The 16,966-nt window shown below is 52.0% G+C and overlaps 2 protein-coding genes across 2 annotated transcripts in view; both read left to right on the forward strand.

The window, feature by feature from the left end:
- MARK2 (microtubule affinity regulating kinase 2) overlaps positions 1-16,966 on the forward strand; it is a 360,709-nt gene that overhangs the window by 201,356 nt on the left and 142,387 nt on the right. The window lies entirely within an intron of this gene.
- The window catches only part of OTUB1 (OTU deubiquitinase, ubiquitin aldehyde binding 1), a 27,399-nt gene continuing 10,682 nt past the window's right edge, over positions 250-16,966 (forward strand). Inside the window, exons 1-4 of the mRNA XM_032804207.1 lie at positions 250-340; positions 5,116-5,177; positions 15,531-15,629; positions 15,945-16,063. Coding sequence (XP_032660098.1) covers positions 286-340; positions 5,116-5,177; positions 15,531-15,629; positions 15,945-16,063 — 335 coding nt within the window. The 5' untranslated portion in view covers positions 250-285. The remainder of the gene's footprint in view (positions 341-5,115; positions 5,178-15,530; positions 15,630-15,944; positions 16,064-16,966) is intronic.

Here is a 16,966-nt window from a genome sequence, read left to right on the forward strand (position 1 = left end):
TGGCACAGAAGAGTGGCTTGAGCAGGATGCTGTGACGTCACACAATGACATCACCATGCATGCTAATGATGCATGGGGTGTCATCCTGTTACCATGGCACCCAGACCCCTCCTTCGAGCTCCATCAGTGTGGAAGTCCTAGCCTGGGGTTGTGATCTTAGGGGGAGAGGTCTAGTTGCCACGGGGGCGTTGCTGGGGGGGTTGCTAGGGCCGGGCCAAAGCACTTCCGGCGTTGGGGCCCGATGTGCCCCGGAAGCGCTTGCTGGGTGCGGGCTGCAGCTCAAAGATGGCGGCGGAGGAGCCTCTGCAGAAGCCGGAGCCGCTGGGGGGGGACACGGATGGTAAAGGGGGGAGGGGCGGCCGGGGAGCCCCCCCATAAGGCACTGCAGGGGGAGGGGCGGGACCCCCGGAGAGAGACGGGCCCCGCAATACCCGCAGCCCGAGACAAGGCCCTGCCACCCCTCGTGGGGAGGGACAAGGACCCCCGGAGCCCCCCGGTGGAATGCGGCCCTGCCCCCGTAACAGAGGGCGGGGCAGGGTGGCGCGGGGACCCCTTTAGAGAGACGGGAACCTCGGCTCTACCCCCACCCCTAGGCCTGGCTTCTCCTGCCCAGGGAAAGGTTCCTCCCCATGGCCCAGGCCCCCCGACCGCAGAGACAGGATTTGCTCCGAATCCAGGGCAGGCTTCTCTCCCCCAGAGCCCAGCCCTCTACAGGAAAATCCTGGCTCTGCTTCCCTCCGCCCCTAGCATCCCCCGTAGGAAACGCCTTCCTTCCCCCTAGAGTATCCCTTCCCAGAACTGGCTCCCCCAGACTTCAGAGGAAAGGTCCCTTCCCCAGAGTCGCTTATCTGCCCACTTCACCTTGTCTTCCACAGGAACCACTTTCCCCCCAACCTTCCCCCAAGGGACACGACCCTCCTTCCCCCACAGAGAGCTCCTCCCCTCACCCAAAACCCAGAGAAATGGTTTCTTCCCCAAATCCCAGACATGCTTTACCCCCTATAGGAGAGGATTACCCTATTCCAAATAACACACCTGCCTCCTCTTAAGAGCTACACCCCACAGTTCTCACCAGAGGAAACTCCTCTCCTTAGCCTAAGTCTCACAACTCTCACATGCGCACAGGATCTGCCTCCACACATCCCCTGGGGTCATGATCCCCTTCTCCAGGAAAGGCCTCCCCTCAAATCTCAAACTGCTCCCCCAATTCACACAGGATCTGCCTCCTTCTCCATGTCTCCTGGAAGTTGCTTTCTGTCCCCAACCACAATCAGCAGGGATGGGGAAACTTCCCCGCCCCCCCGCATAATCCCCAGGGAAAATATCACCCCATTGCCTCCAACTCTCTCCTCTTCCAGGTGTACAGGGTATCCCTTGCACCCCAAAGACAGGACTCTCCATAAAGTGTCCTGAGGCCTAGTGCCCCCTCCCCTCCCAGTATGCACCAACCCATTCTGCCCAGCTCCTGCAAAGGTAGCAATCAGCCCACCCCAAACGTAGCATCCCCGGGAGCAGGATACACTCCCATCTGTGCCCTGAGGCCTAGAGATGTGGTTGCCCATGTGATGCAGGATTCCTCAGTTTCACTGCAATGCATGCTATAGCCTGCCCTGCCCTACCTCACTCATCCATCAGCAGGGGCCCTGGAGACAGGTTCCTCCCCAGCCCTGGCAATGAGAATCCCCACCCTCCTCATTGCACTTCAATATACATCCTACTTTGCTCCTTCACTGGCTGTATGCACCCCACCCCCTGCAGCACCTCTCTGAGAGATATAATCTCCATCTCCACCACCATCCCTTTGGGGGACAGGATTCCCACTATCTGTTCCCTGAGGCCTAGAGACCTGGCCTCCACACTCTGACCTATGTACAGTCCACATTAACCCGCCCCATACCCTGGCAGCAGGGTCTGTGCCTACCCCAGTCCTGACTTCCCTGTGAGGCAGGATTCCTCTCTGGGCTCCTGAGGACATTCCCTCCACATGGTTGCATGCTTCTTACTGCCATGTGGTGAGGATTAGGAAACCTGATGTGGGGGAAAGAACCTCCAAACCAAATCACCTGTTGCAAGGGAGTCCTAAAGCTCCCATCGCACATCCTTCCCTTAACCTAGCCCCCAGTACCCTCTGATTACCTCCCCCCCAAAAGCCAGCACCCCACATCCCCCCACTCCCATCAAGCATCCCAGATGGTTTTGCTAAAACCCTGCTTGGGCCTTCCCTGACTGAGAGGAATAAATAATATCTTAATTGTTTGTTTAAAGGTGGAGGGGGGACTGTTAGAAAAAGCAATGGCTCTGCATAATGAGGGGCATCTGGGGTGGCTTGGAGGTGAAGAAAACAGACTCCCTCTCTCCCTATCCAGTAGTTTCCCAATCAGCTTTGCCCCATTTAAGTGCAGTCTGTGCCCTCAGAGTATTACCGATAGACACAATTTAAATTCTTGCAGAATAAAGGCTGTTTTGGTTGAGATGTCCCCAGTAGAGTCAGTACCGGTTCACATCAGCAAGAAAAGTTCTGGACTCTGATCCAGACGGTTCTGTTGATAAAATAGGGCTGTGGTCTGGCTGGATCTGCTCTGGGGAAGACTTTTGTTATGGGGTATCCTGGTTCTTCCTCAATGTGCTGAGAAAAATTGGGGCATGTGCACCCCATGTATTTCTTTCCACCTTGTGTTACGTGGCCTCTGCAGAGAAAAAGGGGGACCTGTACTGAATTAGCAGGGATGCATGCTGTTGGGCTGGGAGTCAGACTTGGGAACTCCCGTCTACCAGTGATGTATGCAATGGAACAGACCCAAATTGCTTTCTCATCTTCCTGCAGAGCTGGCAAAGCTTATCTCTGTCTTTGAACTAAGCCAGACAGCACTGAGAGGCGGATGGGTAGCAGTGATAAATAGGAGGCTTTTTACACCCAAAAATTAGTCATCTTTGGAAGACTTGTTTGAGTTAAAGCTCAGGGTTCCAGGCCTTGCTCAAAATTATTACCCCTCGGTTTCCCCATCTGTGAAAGAGAGGTGACATCATGTCGCGGGATGTAGAGGAGATTGTAGAGGGAGTATGGGAGAGCGGTTGTAATGGGCCAGATCCCCACCTGGTGTACATTGCTGTAGCTCTAGGGACTTGCGCAGAGCTAGGGCCATTTACACAAGCTAAGGATCTGGCTCGATGAGTTGTTGTAATTTCAGATATCACACTATTGTGGTTTATTATTCATAGATTTTCAGGCTAGGAGAAGGGATCATTTGCTTGAGGTCCAGGTGCTTTAATCCAGCTTTGCCCTCAAATCTCTCTGCAATGTCTGTGATTTTTACAGTTCCGTTGTTTAGCCTGCCCAGATGAAGGCTGAGGGAGGATCTGTTTGTACTCCATGAATGCACCAGGGGGTTAAGCCGAGGAAGGGAGAAGAACTACTGAAGCTAAAGGACAGTGTTGGCACAAGAGCTGATGGGGTAAACTGGCCAGGAATGGATGGAGGCTGGCAATGAGAAGAAGGCTTCCGCCCATCAGTGGAGGTTCTGGAACAGCCTCCCCATAGGAGCAGTGGGGAGCAAACACCCCAATTAGTTTGAAGATGGAACTGGATACATTTCTGAGTTGGATGATAGCACGAGGCTGCCTGCACTAGCAGGTCCTGGAGGCCATGACCCAAGAGGTCCTTTCAGTCCTCTGTCCAGGAATAAATGATGCCAGAGTAAAGCACCTTTATACTGGGTATAACTGCATCCACACTAGGGGTTGTGCTGCTCTAGCTACACCAGTGTAGTTAGTGATTCATAGAGTGCAAGGCCCGAAGGGACCATGAGATCCTCTAGTCTGAGCTATATAGAACAGGTCAGGTCATTTCACCCACTTCCTTCTGTATTTAGCCCAATTGCTTATAGCTGACTCAAGCCTCTTCCAGAAAGGCCTCCAGTGTTAAGATGGAGAATCCAGCACTTTGCTGGGGAGTTTGTGTCAATGCTTAATCCCTGGGGCTGTTAAAAATTGATGCCTTTAGTTAAATCGACACAACTTTTGTGCGTTAACAAGACCCTCAAATCTTAGCTGCTAGTTGTGCCAAACTTTTGTGGACAGAAGCGTGACCATTTAGAAGCTGACGGTGCCACCTTAATATCTGCAATGCATGTTATAGCAAAAGCATAATGGATTCGCTTAATGGTATTTACAAACAGTAGCTTCAGTTTATGTCTGCTAAAGAGCTACTTGTCCCTGTAATGAGTTGAGCTTAAAAAGACAAATTCTGACCTCTGCAGAGGCCACTGGCTGAAGCTGCACGCAGAGAGATGCATTGATTAGTTACAGCTACACTTCTTACTGAATAAGAATATCCGTGTTACAGAAGTAATTTGTAAAGCAAGCCCTGTTTGGTGTCCCAGCTTCCGGGTCAGTGTTGGTTTCCTTGCGTTGGTTATTCCGTTTGCTCTACCTTCTCCAGGGAGAATATTTGCTGTCGGAACTCGAAAATTAACCCTCAAAGGGAAATGGCTCATTTTGGCAATATGATGCACAAATTGATCTCTGACCTAGATCGGGGACCCCGTTGAGCTGAGCGCTGTGCAGGTTTCTCTGATCAGTACTAGGGGAGGAGGGCCCACTGGGCTGGGAGCTGGACAGGACCCCTCCCACCTCCCCTGATTGAGATCAGGGAACCCATCATGCTGGCCAGTGCACAGACACCTAGCGAGAGAGAGTTCCCAGAGAGCTCAGAGCCTAATAGCAGAGGAAGGCTCATTAGCCCATTTTGCAGTGGGAGAATCTGGAGGCCCAGAGAGATGAAACAACTTGCTCGAATGCTATGGGGGAGCCAGAAACTGAACCCAGATATCCTGAATCTCAGCCGAGTGACCTGACCCGAAGGACTAGCCTTCCCCCCCTCAAGCTGCGCGGATGGAGTTCTGTCTCGGGCAGCGTTAGCCATCCCAGCATGGGGGAAGGGTGATGGGAGCAAAGGTCAATTGAGACTGAACCTTGGGGAACTCCTCTTGATGGCATGATGGTGACCCCTAAGATGTGGCGGCTGACATTTGAGACTGGAGACCATGGGGGTCTGAACTGGCTGGAGTGCAGCTGGCATGGGATAAGCATCTCATTCCGTATCTTCTTCTCTTCCAGGAGTTAACTGTCTGGCGTACGACGAAGCCATCATGGCTCAGCAGGATCGCATCCAGCAAGAGGTGAGGCTTCAGAGGGTGGTTGGGTGTAGGGGAAAGTAGTCTGCCAGATCTGAGAGGGGTCAGTGGGTGGATCTCAGAGTGGCCTTTGTGTCCTTGCTCTCCCTTCACAGTTTCTGGTAGTTTCACGTTCCATCTGCAGCCTCTGGGATGTTGGGGTTTTGGTACCTGGCCGGTGCCCTCCCTATGCTAACCCCGCAGATCTCACCACGAGGGTTGCATGTAGCCTCAGTCATGTTCTCCCTAAACTGCAGCTGCTCAGATGAGGGCAAATTGCTCCCACTGCTAATCTATGAGGACGCAGCTGTCCTTCACTCCCAGCTCCATCCTTTGTCTCCATAGGAAACTGGGAGCATAGGTACAGGTGTCAGGACTCCTGGGGCCTGGGATCCATGTCTAGGGGAGAGCAGTAGGGGGTGGTTGGGACTCCTGAGGTAGACCTAGGCTTGGTGGGGCATGGGAATAGATGGGGCTGGGTGGTTGTCAGGGCCCTAGGGGCAGAGGAGGGGGAGGAAGAGATGGGACTAGGAGGGGTCCCCTGTGGGCTGGAGGAGGTGTTATCGGGGCTCCTAGTCCAAGGGTGTTAGGCAGCGTGGGGTACTGTGTACTGGTGTGGGGGGCTCCTAAGGACTCATTGAAAATTTTCCATCAAACCGCTCTTCCGTAAAAAATCAGGTTTCTGACGGCAGATTTTTCTGCAAAAAGCATCAGCTGCTTCTTTGAGTGATAGTTCCTATTGTAGTCCATTGAGGTTTTACGGATGCGTTGTGCACCCAGAGGTCTTGAAAGTATTAGCGTCTGTTGGTCTGCGCATGCACCCTTCCCTTGCCTCATGGTTTCATCTGAGGCGACAAAGGGCAAGGCAGACCAACTGCGTCTCCAGTTCCTTCTCACCACTGCATAGTCCAAGTCAGTGCTACTTGTGTCCTCTCGTCTCTGACACACTTGTAAATAAAAAGGATTTGAATTCTACATACTTAGTTTTATTCTCGTTTTTTTTTAACTGTAGTTTAGTGTTTTGTAGTAGTTTTTAGGAGATAAGAAAATTTGGAGAATCTATTACCAGTCCCTCCCACCCAATCCAGCACCTGCATCCGGGTACTGGATTATGGCGAAGACTCCAGCGTTCAAGATCTGCGTCTCCTGCCCTTGTTCGTTCTCAGTCAGCGACGAGCACCAATGCTGCTCTGATCCTTGGGAGAAGCCCACATTTCATCCAGGTGCAGTATCTGCTTGTCCTTCCCGAGGCATACCCGAGAAGGCTGGGCTCTCTGTCTCAAAAAGCACATCATGGAGGTCGCCATGAGGCTGCAATCAAATCCAGGCTGGGGAACCCCTCCTGTATATCAGCCTGAGAAATCCAGGAGTGCACCTCCGACTGCAGAGATTGAGTTTGGTTCTGCCAGTACTAGTATTATGGACCTCGTGCTGGAGCCTAGTTGGGAGGCAAGGAAGCATGTGCGTAAGCATGGCAGTCAGTCTTCCTCCAGACCCAAGAAGGGGAATGTGTCTTCCACGAGTTCCAGCTATGAAGAAGTGGCACGTTCCAAGGCTTACAAGCATGACAAGAAATTGCACAGACCAGTGGATTCGCCAGTACCAAGCTGTGCACACCTTCCAAATCAGCCACCTCTAAGTCAACAGAACCGTCGATTTCGAAACCGTCCTCTGCTTCAGTTCCAGGTGTGGAGTGCGTGCCATTAACACTGGGGAGGTTGGAGACAGCGCCTGGGCCTCATGGAATTTTTGCTCCATAAGAAATGAGGTCTCCACACCTTCCTCTACAGCAGGGGTGGGCAAACTTTTTGGCTGGAAGGCCACGTCGGGCTTGCGCAACTGTATGGAGGGCTGGGTGGGGACGGCTGTGCCTCCCCAAACTGCCTGGCCCCTGCCACCTATCTGCCTCTTCTCACTTCCTGCCCCCTGACTGCCCCCCTCAGAACCCCCAACCCATCCAACCCCCCCTGCTCCTTGTCCCCTGACCACCCCCTCCCAGGACCCCTGGAACCTGCCCTTATGTGACCTACAGAAAACACTTGAAAAACCTGGAACACTAGCACTTTCTTTGGAAGATCCTCAACATAAAGTTCGAGGATCATCTCACTAATGTCAGTGTCCTCACAGAGGCCAACATCTTCAGTGTTGAGGACCTGATTATCCAGCACCAACTGATGTGGCCCACCCCCCTGCTCCCTGTCCCTTGACTGCCCTCCCAACCTCTGTCCACATCCCAGTCCCCTGACAGGTTCTCTGGGACTCGCACTCCCAGCCCTCCTTGTTCCCTGACCCCTGACTGCCCCCTCAGAACCTCTGCCGCGTCCAACCATCCCTTCCTCCCTGACTGCCCCCCAGGATCCCCTTCTCCCTTACCCAATCCCCCCGCCCCTTACCAGCAGCAGGAGCTCGCAACCGTGACACCTGGCCAGAGCCAGCTATGCTCCCCACGCTGCCCAGCGGGAGTGATGGGTCAGAGTGTGGCCGGTATGGCTGCGGGGGACGAGGGACAGCGGAGGAAGGGCCAGGGACTAGGCTCCCCGGCTGGGAGCTCAGGGGCCGGGCAGGACAGTCCCGTGGGCCACATCTGGCCCGTGGACCATAGTGTGCCCACATCTGCTCTACAGTCTGAGCCTAGGGAGGTACGATCTCTAATGCAGGACATATCGCAGTTGAGTTGTGCTTCCACCTATTCCCTTATGGTTTATATGGTTCCACCACTTCCGATGTTACCGGCATTGGAATCAGGATCCAAATTTTCCTCACTGGAGGATTTGGATTGAATGCGGGGCCACCCATCTCCTACCGCCGCTATGAGTATCTGTCAGCTTAGTGGCAGTACCCTCCTCTACCCCAGCAGAGAAGCCACTGGTTCCGCGCTCAGTGAGGCTCTCCGCAGCATCTGGTGGATCCATCCTGTTGGCCATACTGGGGACTCTGGTCTCAATATCCACTTTCAAAGCCTTCCCAATCAGCAAGAGAGGGTTCACCCCATCCCTGCTTTGGGCATCCTTGAGTAGGTGTTTGGAACTGGTTTTGGAGGATGAGCTGCTCAGTCTGGTACCGCCGGAACAGGAACGATTTCCATCATCTTCTCCAGACACAACAGTGACCTTGGTTCCGCCCCCCTCACTCCGAGATTACTTTCACCAGTCCCAGGACCTCCTACACAGATTCTTCATATACCACTGGAGGGAAGTACGGGACAAACAGCATCAGCTTCTGGACAGCCTTCAGGCCTCGGTACCGACATTCAGATCCTGGTACTGGCCAGAGTTGCTCTACCAATCAATGATGCATTCTTCTGCTGGCTCGTGCCATTAGGCATACCGCAGACACTGGTGCTCCTACCCTCAAGGGAGGGACAGAAAAGGGGTACTATGTGCCAGCTAAGGGGTCTGAGTTTCTGTTCTCTCACCCCCACCCAATTCTCTCAGGACCCAAGTGGCAATTGAGCAGGCCAGGCAGCAGCACCCATGCGCCACCCTGGCGGACAAGAAGGGCAAGTGGTTGGACCTTCTGGGTCGCAACTACAGTAAATTGGAGGACTTTACTTTCAGTTGAGAAAGTCATATTTGGCCAATAAGACCTGATAGTTCAAGATCTGAAATTGGAGGCTAGCTGACGAGAAGACCTTGCGATCCATAAGGTCCAACCGCTTGCCTGCCTTTCCTGCCTGGTGGACATCTTTTTACCAGCTTGGAGTGCAATGACAATGAACAGGTGGGTCCTGGATGTCATTGAAGATGGCTATAAGATTGAGTTAATGACACTATCTCACCTCCGCCCCAACCCCTCCTCAGGGACCACTCTCATGACATCATCCTTGCTCTAGAGGTCAACGGTCTATTGGAAAGGGGAGTGATAATCTGGAGGAACATGCTCTATCAGGGTGCGGGGGTCTATCCCACTTATTTTCTAGTACCCAAGAAGAAGGGTGGGTGGAGACCAATCCTGGATCTCTGATGCCTCAATTGCTTTATATGCAAACCAAAGTTCCGTATGGTCACCTTAGCAGCCATCACACCATCTGTAGAAAGAGGCATGTGTTTTATGGCTCTCGTTATGCAGGGCACCTATTTTTGCATAAATGGGGAGATTCTCGACGTTCACAGTAGGCCCTGAACACTTCCAATATGGAGTCCTACGGTTTGGACTCACCACTGCTCCACAGGTCTTCACCAAAATTTTCTCTGTCATAGTGGCCCACCACTGGCGTCACAAGGTCCTTACATTCCCCTGTCTTGACAACAGCGCGATCCAGGAACGAGAGTTGAGCTTCAACCTCCATGTTACTCGGGCTGTTTTCTTCCCTGGGGGTAAGTGTAAATGTTGAAAAATACACTTTGGTTCCCATGCAATCCTTGCATTTCATAGGGGCCTCCATCTGCTCAGTCTCAGCACAAGCCTACTTACCGTGGGACAGATTCCAGACCCTGCAGGAACTCATCGTCCAAGTAGTCAACAGTTCTTCTGTTCTGTCAGGACTTGCCTATCCCTCCTTGGCAACATGGCAGCCTGCACATGCATCACTGCCTTCGCTCACCTCCGACTTCGCCGACTTCAGCTGTGGCTCCAAAAGTCTAGTCACCCACAGGATATACCACGGACTTTCTGCTGTCAGTGCCTCCCAGGGTGCTCTCCTCGTTCCAGTGGTGGATGTACCCAAGACAGGTCTTTGCCATGATGCTGTTCCTCTCATCTTCATCGGACACGACTATCATCATGGGTGCATCACTCTCCGGATGGGGTGCCCACATGGGGGAGCATGTGATGCAAGAGACCCAGGCCCCTCGGGGGAATCCAGAATACACATCAACATCCTGGCGCTTCGGGTGTTACGGTGAGCATGTCATGCATTTCTTCCATCCGTTCACTTGCATTGTGTTCTCATCATGTCTGACATCATCACTGTTGTTTATTACATCAACAAGCATGGGGGCACAAGGTCGACTACACTCTCTGCGGAAGCGGTTCATCTATGGGATTGGTACGTTGCCCACAAGATCCTGTTGTCAGCAGCCTATCTTCCAGGGGCTCAGAACATGATTGCATACTCTCTCAGCAGGACATTTGTTGCCGATCACGAGCGAGAGCTTCATGACACCATGGTCAACAACATCCAGACTGGAAAGGCATGTTGAGTGGGGTTCCACAGGAATCAGTTCTGGGTCTGATTCTGTTCAATATCTTCATCAGTGATTTAGGTAATGGCATAGAGCATACACTTATAAAGTTTGCAGACGATACCACACTGGGAGGGGTTGCAAGTGCTTCGAAGGATAGGATTAAAATTCAAAATGATCTGGACAAACTGGAGAAATGGTCTGAAGTAAAGTACTCCACTTTGGAAGGAACAATCAGTTGCACACCTACAAAATGGGAAATGGCTGCCTACGAAGAAGTACTGCAGAAAGGGATCTAGGGGTCATAGTGGATCACAAGTTAAACAGGAGTCAATGGTGTAATGCTATTGCAAAAAAAGCAAACATCATTCTGGGATGTATTAGCAGGAGTGTTGTGAACAAGACGAGAGAAGTAATTCTTCCTCTCTACTCTGCACTGATATGGCCTCAACTGGAGTATTGTGTCCAGTTCTGGGCACCACATTTCAGGAAGGATGTGGACAAATTGGAGAGAGTCCAGAGAAGAGTGACAAAAATGGTTAAAGGTCTAGAAAACATGACCTATGAGGGAAGATCGAAAAAATTAGGTTGGTTTAGTCTGGAGAAGAGAAGACAGAGAGGGACATAACAATTTTCAAGTACATAAAAGGTTGCTACAAGGAGGAGGGAGAAAAATTGTTCTTAATCTCTGAGGCTTGGACAAGAAGCAACGGGCTTTAATTGCAGCAAGGGCAATTTAGGTTGGACATTAGGAAAAACTTCCTAACTGTCAGGATGGTTAAGCACTGGAATAAATTGCCCAGGGAAGTTGTGGAATCTCCCTCATTGGAGATTTTTAAGAGCAGGTTAGACAAACAGTTGTCAGGGATGGACTAGATAATACTTAGTCCTGCCTTGAGTGCAGGGAATTGGACTAGATGACCTCTTAAAGTCCCTTCCAGTTCTACGATTCTATGATTTTCAGCCAGTGGGGGATTCTGACCATGGATCTCTGTCTTCCACACCAACAGCAAGTGCCCACATACTGCTCCAGGAAATGGGGGGAGGCTTGGCGCCCATTCTGAGTGATGCCCTAGTCCTCCACTGGTCAGACCAGATCAATTACGCATTTTCCCCTCTAATGCTCCTGCCATGAGTCCTCCAAGTGATCAGGGAGAAGGCCATGGTTATTCTGATCACCCCGTTCTGGCCACGCCAGTTCTGGTTTCCACAGCCGCTCCACATGTCAGCTCGTCCCCTGCTTCTCCTGCCAGCTTTCCCAGAACAGCTTTCACAACACAGCGCCAGGATCAGGCATCTCGATCTGCAGATGCTTCACCTCAGAGCTTAGTTTTTGCATGGGCATCTTCACTAGAATGGGAGTGTTTGTCGGCAGTACAAGGCATTCCTTTGAGCAGCAGGAAGGAGTCCAGGAGGCGTTCCTATTGAGCCAAGTGGAAGTGCTTTGCATGCTGGGCCCAACAAGGGGTTTAGCCTCTGATGAAGTGGACATTCCCTTCTTCTGGACTACCTTTTGTCCGTGAAGACATTGGGACTTACTCTCAATTCCATTAAGATCCATATAGCAGTTGTCAGTGCCTTCCACTCTACTGTGGAAGGGCAGTCCTATGTACACATCCATTGACTGCCAGGTTTTGGAAGGGCCTCCTCAGAACCTTCCCACCCGTTCAACTTATCACTCCCCAATGGGACCTCAGCCTCGTTCACAAAACATTAATGAAGTTGCCCTTCGAATCACTGGCTTCCAGCTCCCTGTCCCTCCTTTCCATGAAGGTTGTCTTCCTGGTAGCTATTCCTTCTGCGAGAAGGATAGGCGCACTGGGGCTATGATGGCAGACCCCCCTTTCACCACGTTCCATAAAGACAAAGTTTCCCTGTGGCTGCACCCCAAGTTTCTGCCAGGGTTGTATCCTGCTTTCATCTCAGCCAACCTATATGCTTACCTGCTTTCTTTCTGAAGCCACATGCCTCAGCGGAGGAGCAGTACCTGCACTCCCCCGACATCCACAGGGCCCTGACCTTATACTTTCAGAGGACGAGACCATTCCGGATGTCCCCAGACTTGTCGCAATAGCTGAGAGACTTAAGGGGCAGGCGATCTTCACACAGTGGATTTCGGTGTACATAACACACTGTTATCGGGACTGCCTCCGCTCCTTGGGGTGCGAGCCCATTCCACAAGAGCACAAGCATCGACTGTGGCCGCCCTTCACAACGTACCGCTTTCAGACGTATGCAAGGCGGCCACATGGCACTGGGGACGACATACCTTTTTCCACACATTACACCTTGGTACAAGATTCTCCGACGGATGCCTTGTTCTTCATGGCTGTCCTCTGTTCAGCAGTTTCACCCTCTTCCTTGCACCCTCTTCTGAATTAGGTACTGCTTGTTAATCACCCTCTGTGAAATACAGTAGGGACTGTTACTCCAAGAAGAAGGGGAGGTGACTTACCTGTAACTGAGGGTTCTTCAAGAGATGTGGTCCTGTAGCAAGGCCCCTTTCCTCCAGCCTATGCTGCATTCACAAACCACTGAGAGACCCTGGGGCTCAGCAATCACCGGTGCAGTTTATTTGCACTGTGTGCTCCCATCACATATAGCTTGGGTTTCCAGCCTCACGGTCTTCTCCGCATCTGCACCCAGGAGGGAAGGGCTACTGCTCTCCTTCCACTCTCTGGCTCTGCCTTTGTTTCCTTCCTCTGGGCCTGTATGTAGCTCCAGGCTAATTAGGCTGGCAGCTATTTCCCATTTCCCAATCAGGTGCAGGTTTCTAGCCAGTTCCAATTTACCTACCTTAATTGGAGCTGGTGTGGCAGAGGGCTGGCTCAGGAGTTCCTGCCCACACTCTGTCACAGGTCCCTATCTGTATTCCACTTCCCACCCTCCTTCCCCTCTGCTGTGGACCTGTTCGATTTGTGGTGCAGAAGGAACTGGAGAGGCGGTTGGTCTGCTTCACTGTCATAAACAGATAGCTAAGGGTTAATGTTTCTTTTACCTGTAAAGGGTTAACAAAGGGAACCAAACACCTGACCAGAGGACCAATCAGGAAACCGGATTTTTCAAAGCTCAGGGAGGGAATTTTTGAGTGTGTGTCTTTTGTCTGTGTCTCTAGTGCTCTCTCGGCTCTGAGAGAGGATCTCTCTATCTTCAGGCTTTCTAATCTTCTGTTTCCCAGTTGTAAGTACAGGTATAAGACAATATAGGTTTTTATATTTTTTTTGTATTTATATGTGTGTAGTTTGCTGGAATGTTTTAAATTGTATTTCTTTTTGGATAAGGCTGTTTATTCATTTTTTCTTTTAAGCCAATAACCCTGTATATTGTCACCTTGATACAGAGACCATTTTTATGTCTTTTTCTTTCTTTTTATATAAAGCTTTCTTTTTAAGACCTGTTGGATTTTTTCCTAGTTGGGGCTCAAGGGGATTGAGTCTGCAGCTCACCAGGGAATTGGTGGGAGGAAGAAGAAAGGGGGGAAGAGAAAATCTCTTCGGGTTAGAGTTACAAAGCTTGCATTTGCAGGGACTCTGAGTGAGGGTGAGAGAAACCTGATCTCTCTGGTTTGCGTTTCAAGGAATTGAAACAGGGTGATCTTCCAGGGCCATACAGGGAGGGGAAACCTGGGAGAAAGTAACGAGGAGAGAAGGGAAGGGGGTTATTTCCCTTTGTGGTGAGACTCAGGGCATCTGAGTCTTGGGGTCCCCCAGGGAAGGTTTTGGGGAGACCAGAGTGCGCCAGACACTGGAATTCTGGCTGGTGGCAGCGCTATCAGATCTAAGCTGGTAAATAAGCTTAGAGGAATTTATGCTAGTACCTCATATTTGAACTCTAAGGTTCAGACTGAGGAATTACACTATGACACTCACCCTTTATCGTCTCGGGTGAAACCATGAGACGAGGCAAGGGGGGACACGCGGACCAACAGACACAATTACTTCCAAAATCTCTGGCTCCGGACGCATGGCGCATGCGTAACCCTCAGTGGAATACAGATAGGAACCACACGTCTCCCAGAACCTCCAGTGACAAGTTACTTCCTCTTCCCTGGGAAAAATGTGGTGGTACAGGGGTTTCTGTCAAAAAATCCCAACCTGAATGTCTGAAAACTGAAATGTTTTGATTCTGAAATGCTGCTGCAGTGCCTCATGGGAGTTGGAGTTCGGGTGCCTCATGCTCTCATTCTCCTCTGTGGATGGGCTTTTCAGCTGGACTACATCTCCCGTGGTGAACCATGGCTTTTGCGTTCTTTTTCATAGAGAGGAGACTGGGCCCTCGTGGGAGGTATATGCCAGCCAGGAAGTCTGGGTGACAGTTAGGAATCTACCAAATTCACAGCCATGAAAAACACATCATGGACCGTGAAATCTGGTCTTTCCCTGTACTATACAGATTTCTACCTATACTATACAGATTTCATGGGGGAGACCGGTGTTTCTCAAATTGGGGGTCCTGACCCAAAAGGGAGTGGTAGCGGGGGTTACAAGGTTATGGGGGCGGGGAGAGTAGTATTGCCAACCTTACTTCTGCGCTGCCTTCAGAGTTGGGTGGCCAGAGAGCAGCATCTGTTGGCCGGGCGCCCAGCTCTGCAGGCAGCAGTGCCGAACTAAGGGTAGCAATACCATACCATGCCGTCCTTCTGCGGTGCTGCTGGCAGCAGCTTTGCCTTCAGAGCTGGGCTCCTGGCCAGCAGCTGCCGCTCTCCTGTTGCCCAGCTCTGAAGGCAGTGCTGCCGGCAGCAGCAGTGCAGAAGTAAGGACAGCAGTACCGCAACCCCTCACCCCCATAATAACCTTGCGACCCCCCCCACAACTCCTTTTTGTGTCAGGACCCCTACACTTACAACATTGTAAAATTTCAGATTTAAATAGCTGAAATCATGAAGTTAATGGACCATGAATTTGGTAGGGTCCTAGTTATAGTGGAGAATAGGTGCACGAGCCACCTGGACTACTGTTCCCAAGAGGCACGGCAGTGGCTCAGCAAGAGGGTGAAGGCAATGCATTGGTAGATGTAGTTCAGCGGGGTCCCCTGGCCTATGGAGAGGAATAGGGGCATGAGGGAGCCAGACTACAGCTCCCAGGGGGAACTGCAGCCAGCTCCAAGTCTCCTTCTATAGGCCCTGGGTGTCTGTTAGCTCAGGGTGCCTCCGTAGTGAGGTTGGGGAGCCATGGCCACTGCTCCCCCCCTCCCTGCCCCCTCGGTAGTGTGACGGTGCCTCCTGTTGTCCTTCCAGATCGCCGTCCAGAATCCCCTGGTGTCGGACAGACTGGAGCTGTCAGTTCTGTACAAGGAGTACGCGGAGGACGATCACATCTATCAACAGAAGATCAAGGTAGGGACCAGCCGGGCACTCCCAGACCCTTCCCCCAATCCCAGCCCCATGACTCCAGGCCCTTTCCTCCTTAGTCCCCTTGTCTGATTCCACCTAGGTCCCCTGCTTCTCCTGGCTCCCCCATCTCCGAATTGCAGGCCCCAGCCTGCCTCACCCTGACACCTAAATCCCAGACCTCTCTCCCTCCGTAGTCCCCCAGCCTCCCCTCGAGCTCTCCCTCCCAGCCCCTTGTATTTATGTGGCACTGTTGGCCACTAACCTCCTGGCCCCTTTCCCTTTGAGGGACTAATTGTGCCTCCCCCCGGCTCTGCACAGGACCTGCTCAAAAAGTACTCGTACATCCGGAAGACGCGGCCCGACGGCAACTGCTTCTACCGGGCGTTTGGCTTCTCGCATCTGGAGGCCCTACTGGAGGACAGCAAGGAGCTGCAACGGTAGGGTAGGGCCCTATGGGAGACGGGAGTCTGCCTCCTCCCCCCGACCCGCTCAACAAGGGGGTCAGTGTGGTGGGAGGACAGTGGGAGACCGTGGGGCTTAGCGAGGGGAGAGTGCCCGGCTAAGACTTGGGAGTCGTGGGGTTTATTCCCAGCTCTGCTGCTGGCCTCCAGGGTGACCTTGGGCAAGTCCCTTCCTGCTCTGGGCCTCAGTGGCCCCATCTGTAAAACGGGGATGATGATACTGACAGCCTTTGTAAAGCTCTGTGAGACTGACAGTGAAAAGCACCATATAAGAGCTGGGGGGATTATTAGCCTGGCACTCACGGATCACTGCTTCTATCCCGGAGAGCAGGCTGGGTGATTGGAAAGGCCCCAGCGTGTGACTCCTGTCAAATCAGAGCTCCGCCTGTGTGGCATCTTCCTCGAATCGAGGACGCACCTTAGACTGCAAGGATCTTCCCCCCCTCCCCATCTGCCCTTTTTGGGTTTGAAACAAATGCTGATTATTCATCTTAGTTACAGCATGGGGTCGGCACTCCTGGGTTCAGTTCCCAGTTCAAGTGATAGTTCCTACGTGGATTCCAGACGTGGGTGTGCATGCGTGCCATGAGTTGGGAGCCGGAACTGTTCATAGTAGAGTCCCTTGACCTGCATGTGTGTTGTGTGTTGACTGTGTGGCGCGTCTGAGGCTTTAGGAACTGTGCGGGTTGACACCGCTCCAGTTCCCTCTTACTGCCGCATGGCCAGAGTCGGAACCCCTGTTCCCCACTGTTCATAGCTCACTAAGGATATGTCTACACTACGGGATTATTCCGATTTTACATAAACCGGTTTTGTAAAACAGATTGTATAAAGTCGAGTGCACGCGGCCACACTAAGCACATTAATTCGGTGGTGTGC

This window comes from Chelonoidis abingdonii, chromosome 17 (assembly GCF_003597395.2).
Source record: "Chelonoidis abingdonii isolate Lonesome George chromosome 17, CheloAbing_2.0, whole genome shotgun sequence".
NCBI classification, from domain to species: Eukaryota; Metazoa; Chordata; order Testudines; family Testudinidae; genus Chelonoidis; species Chelonoidis abingdonii.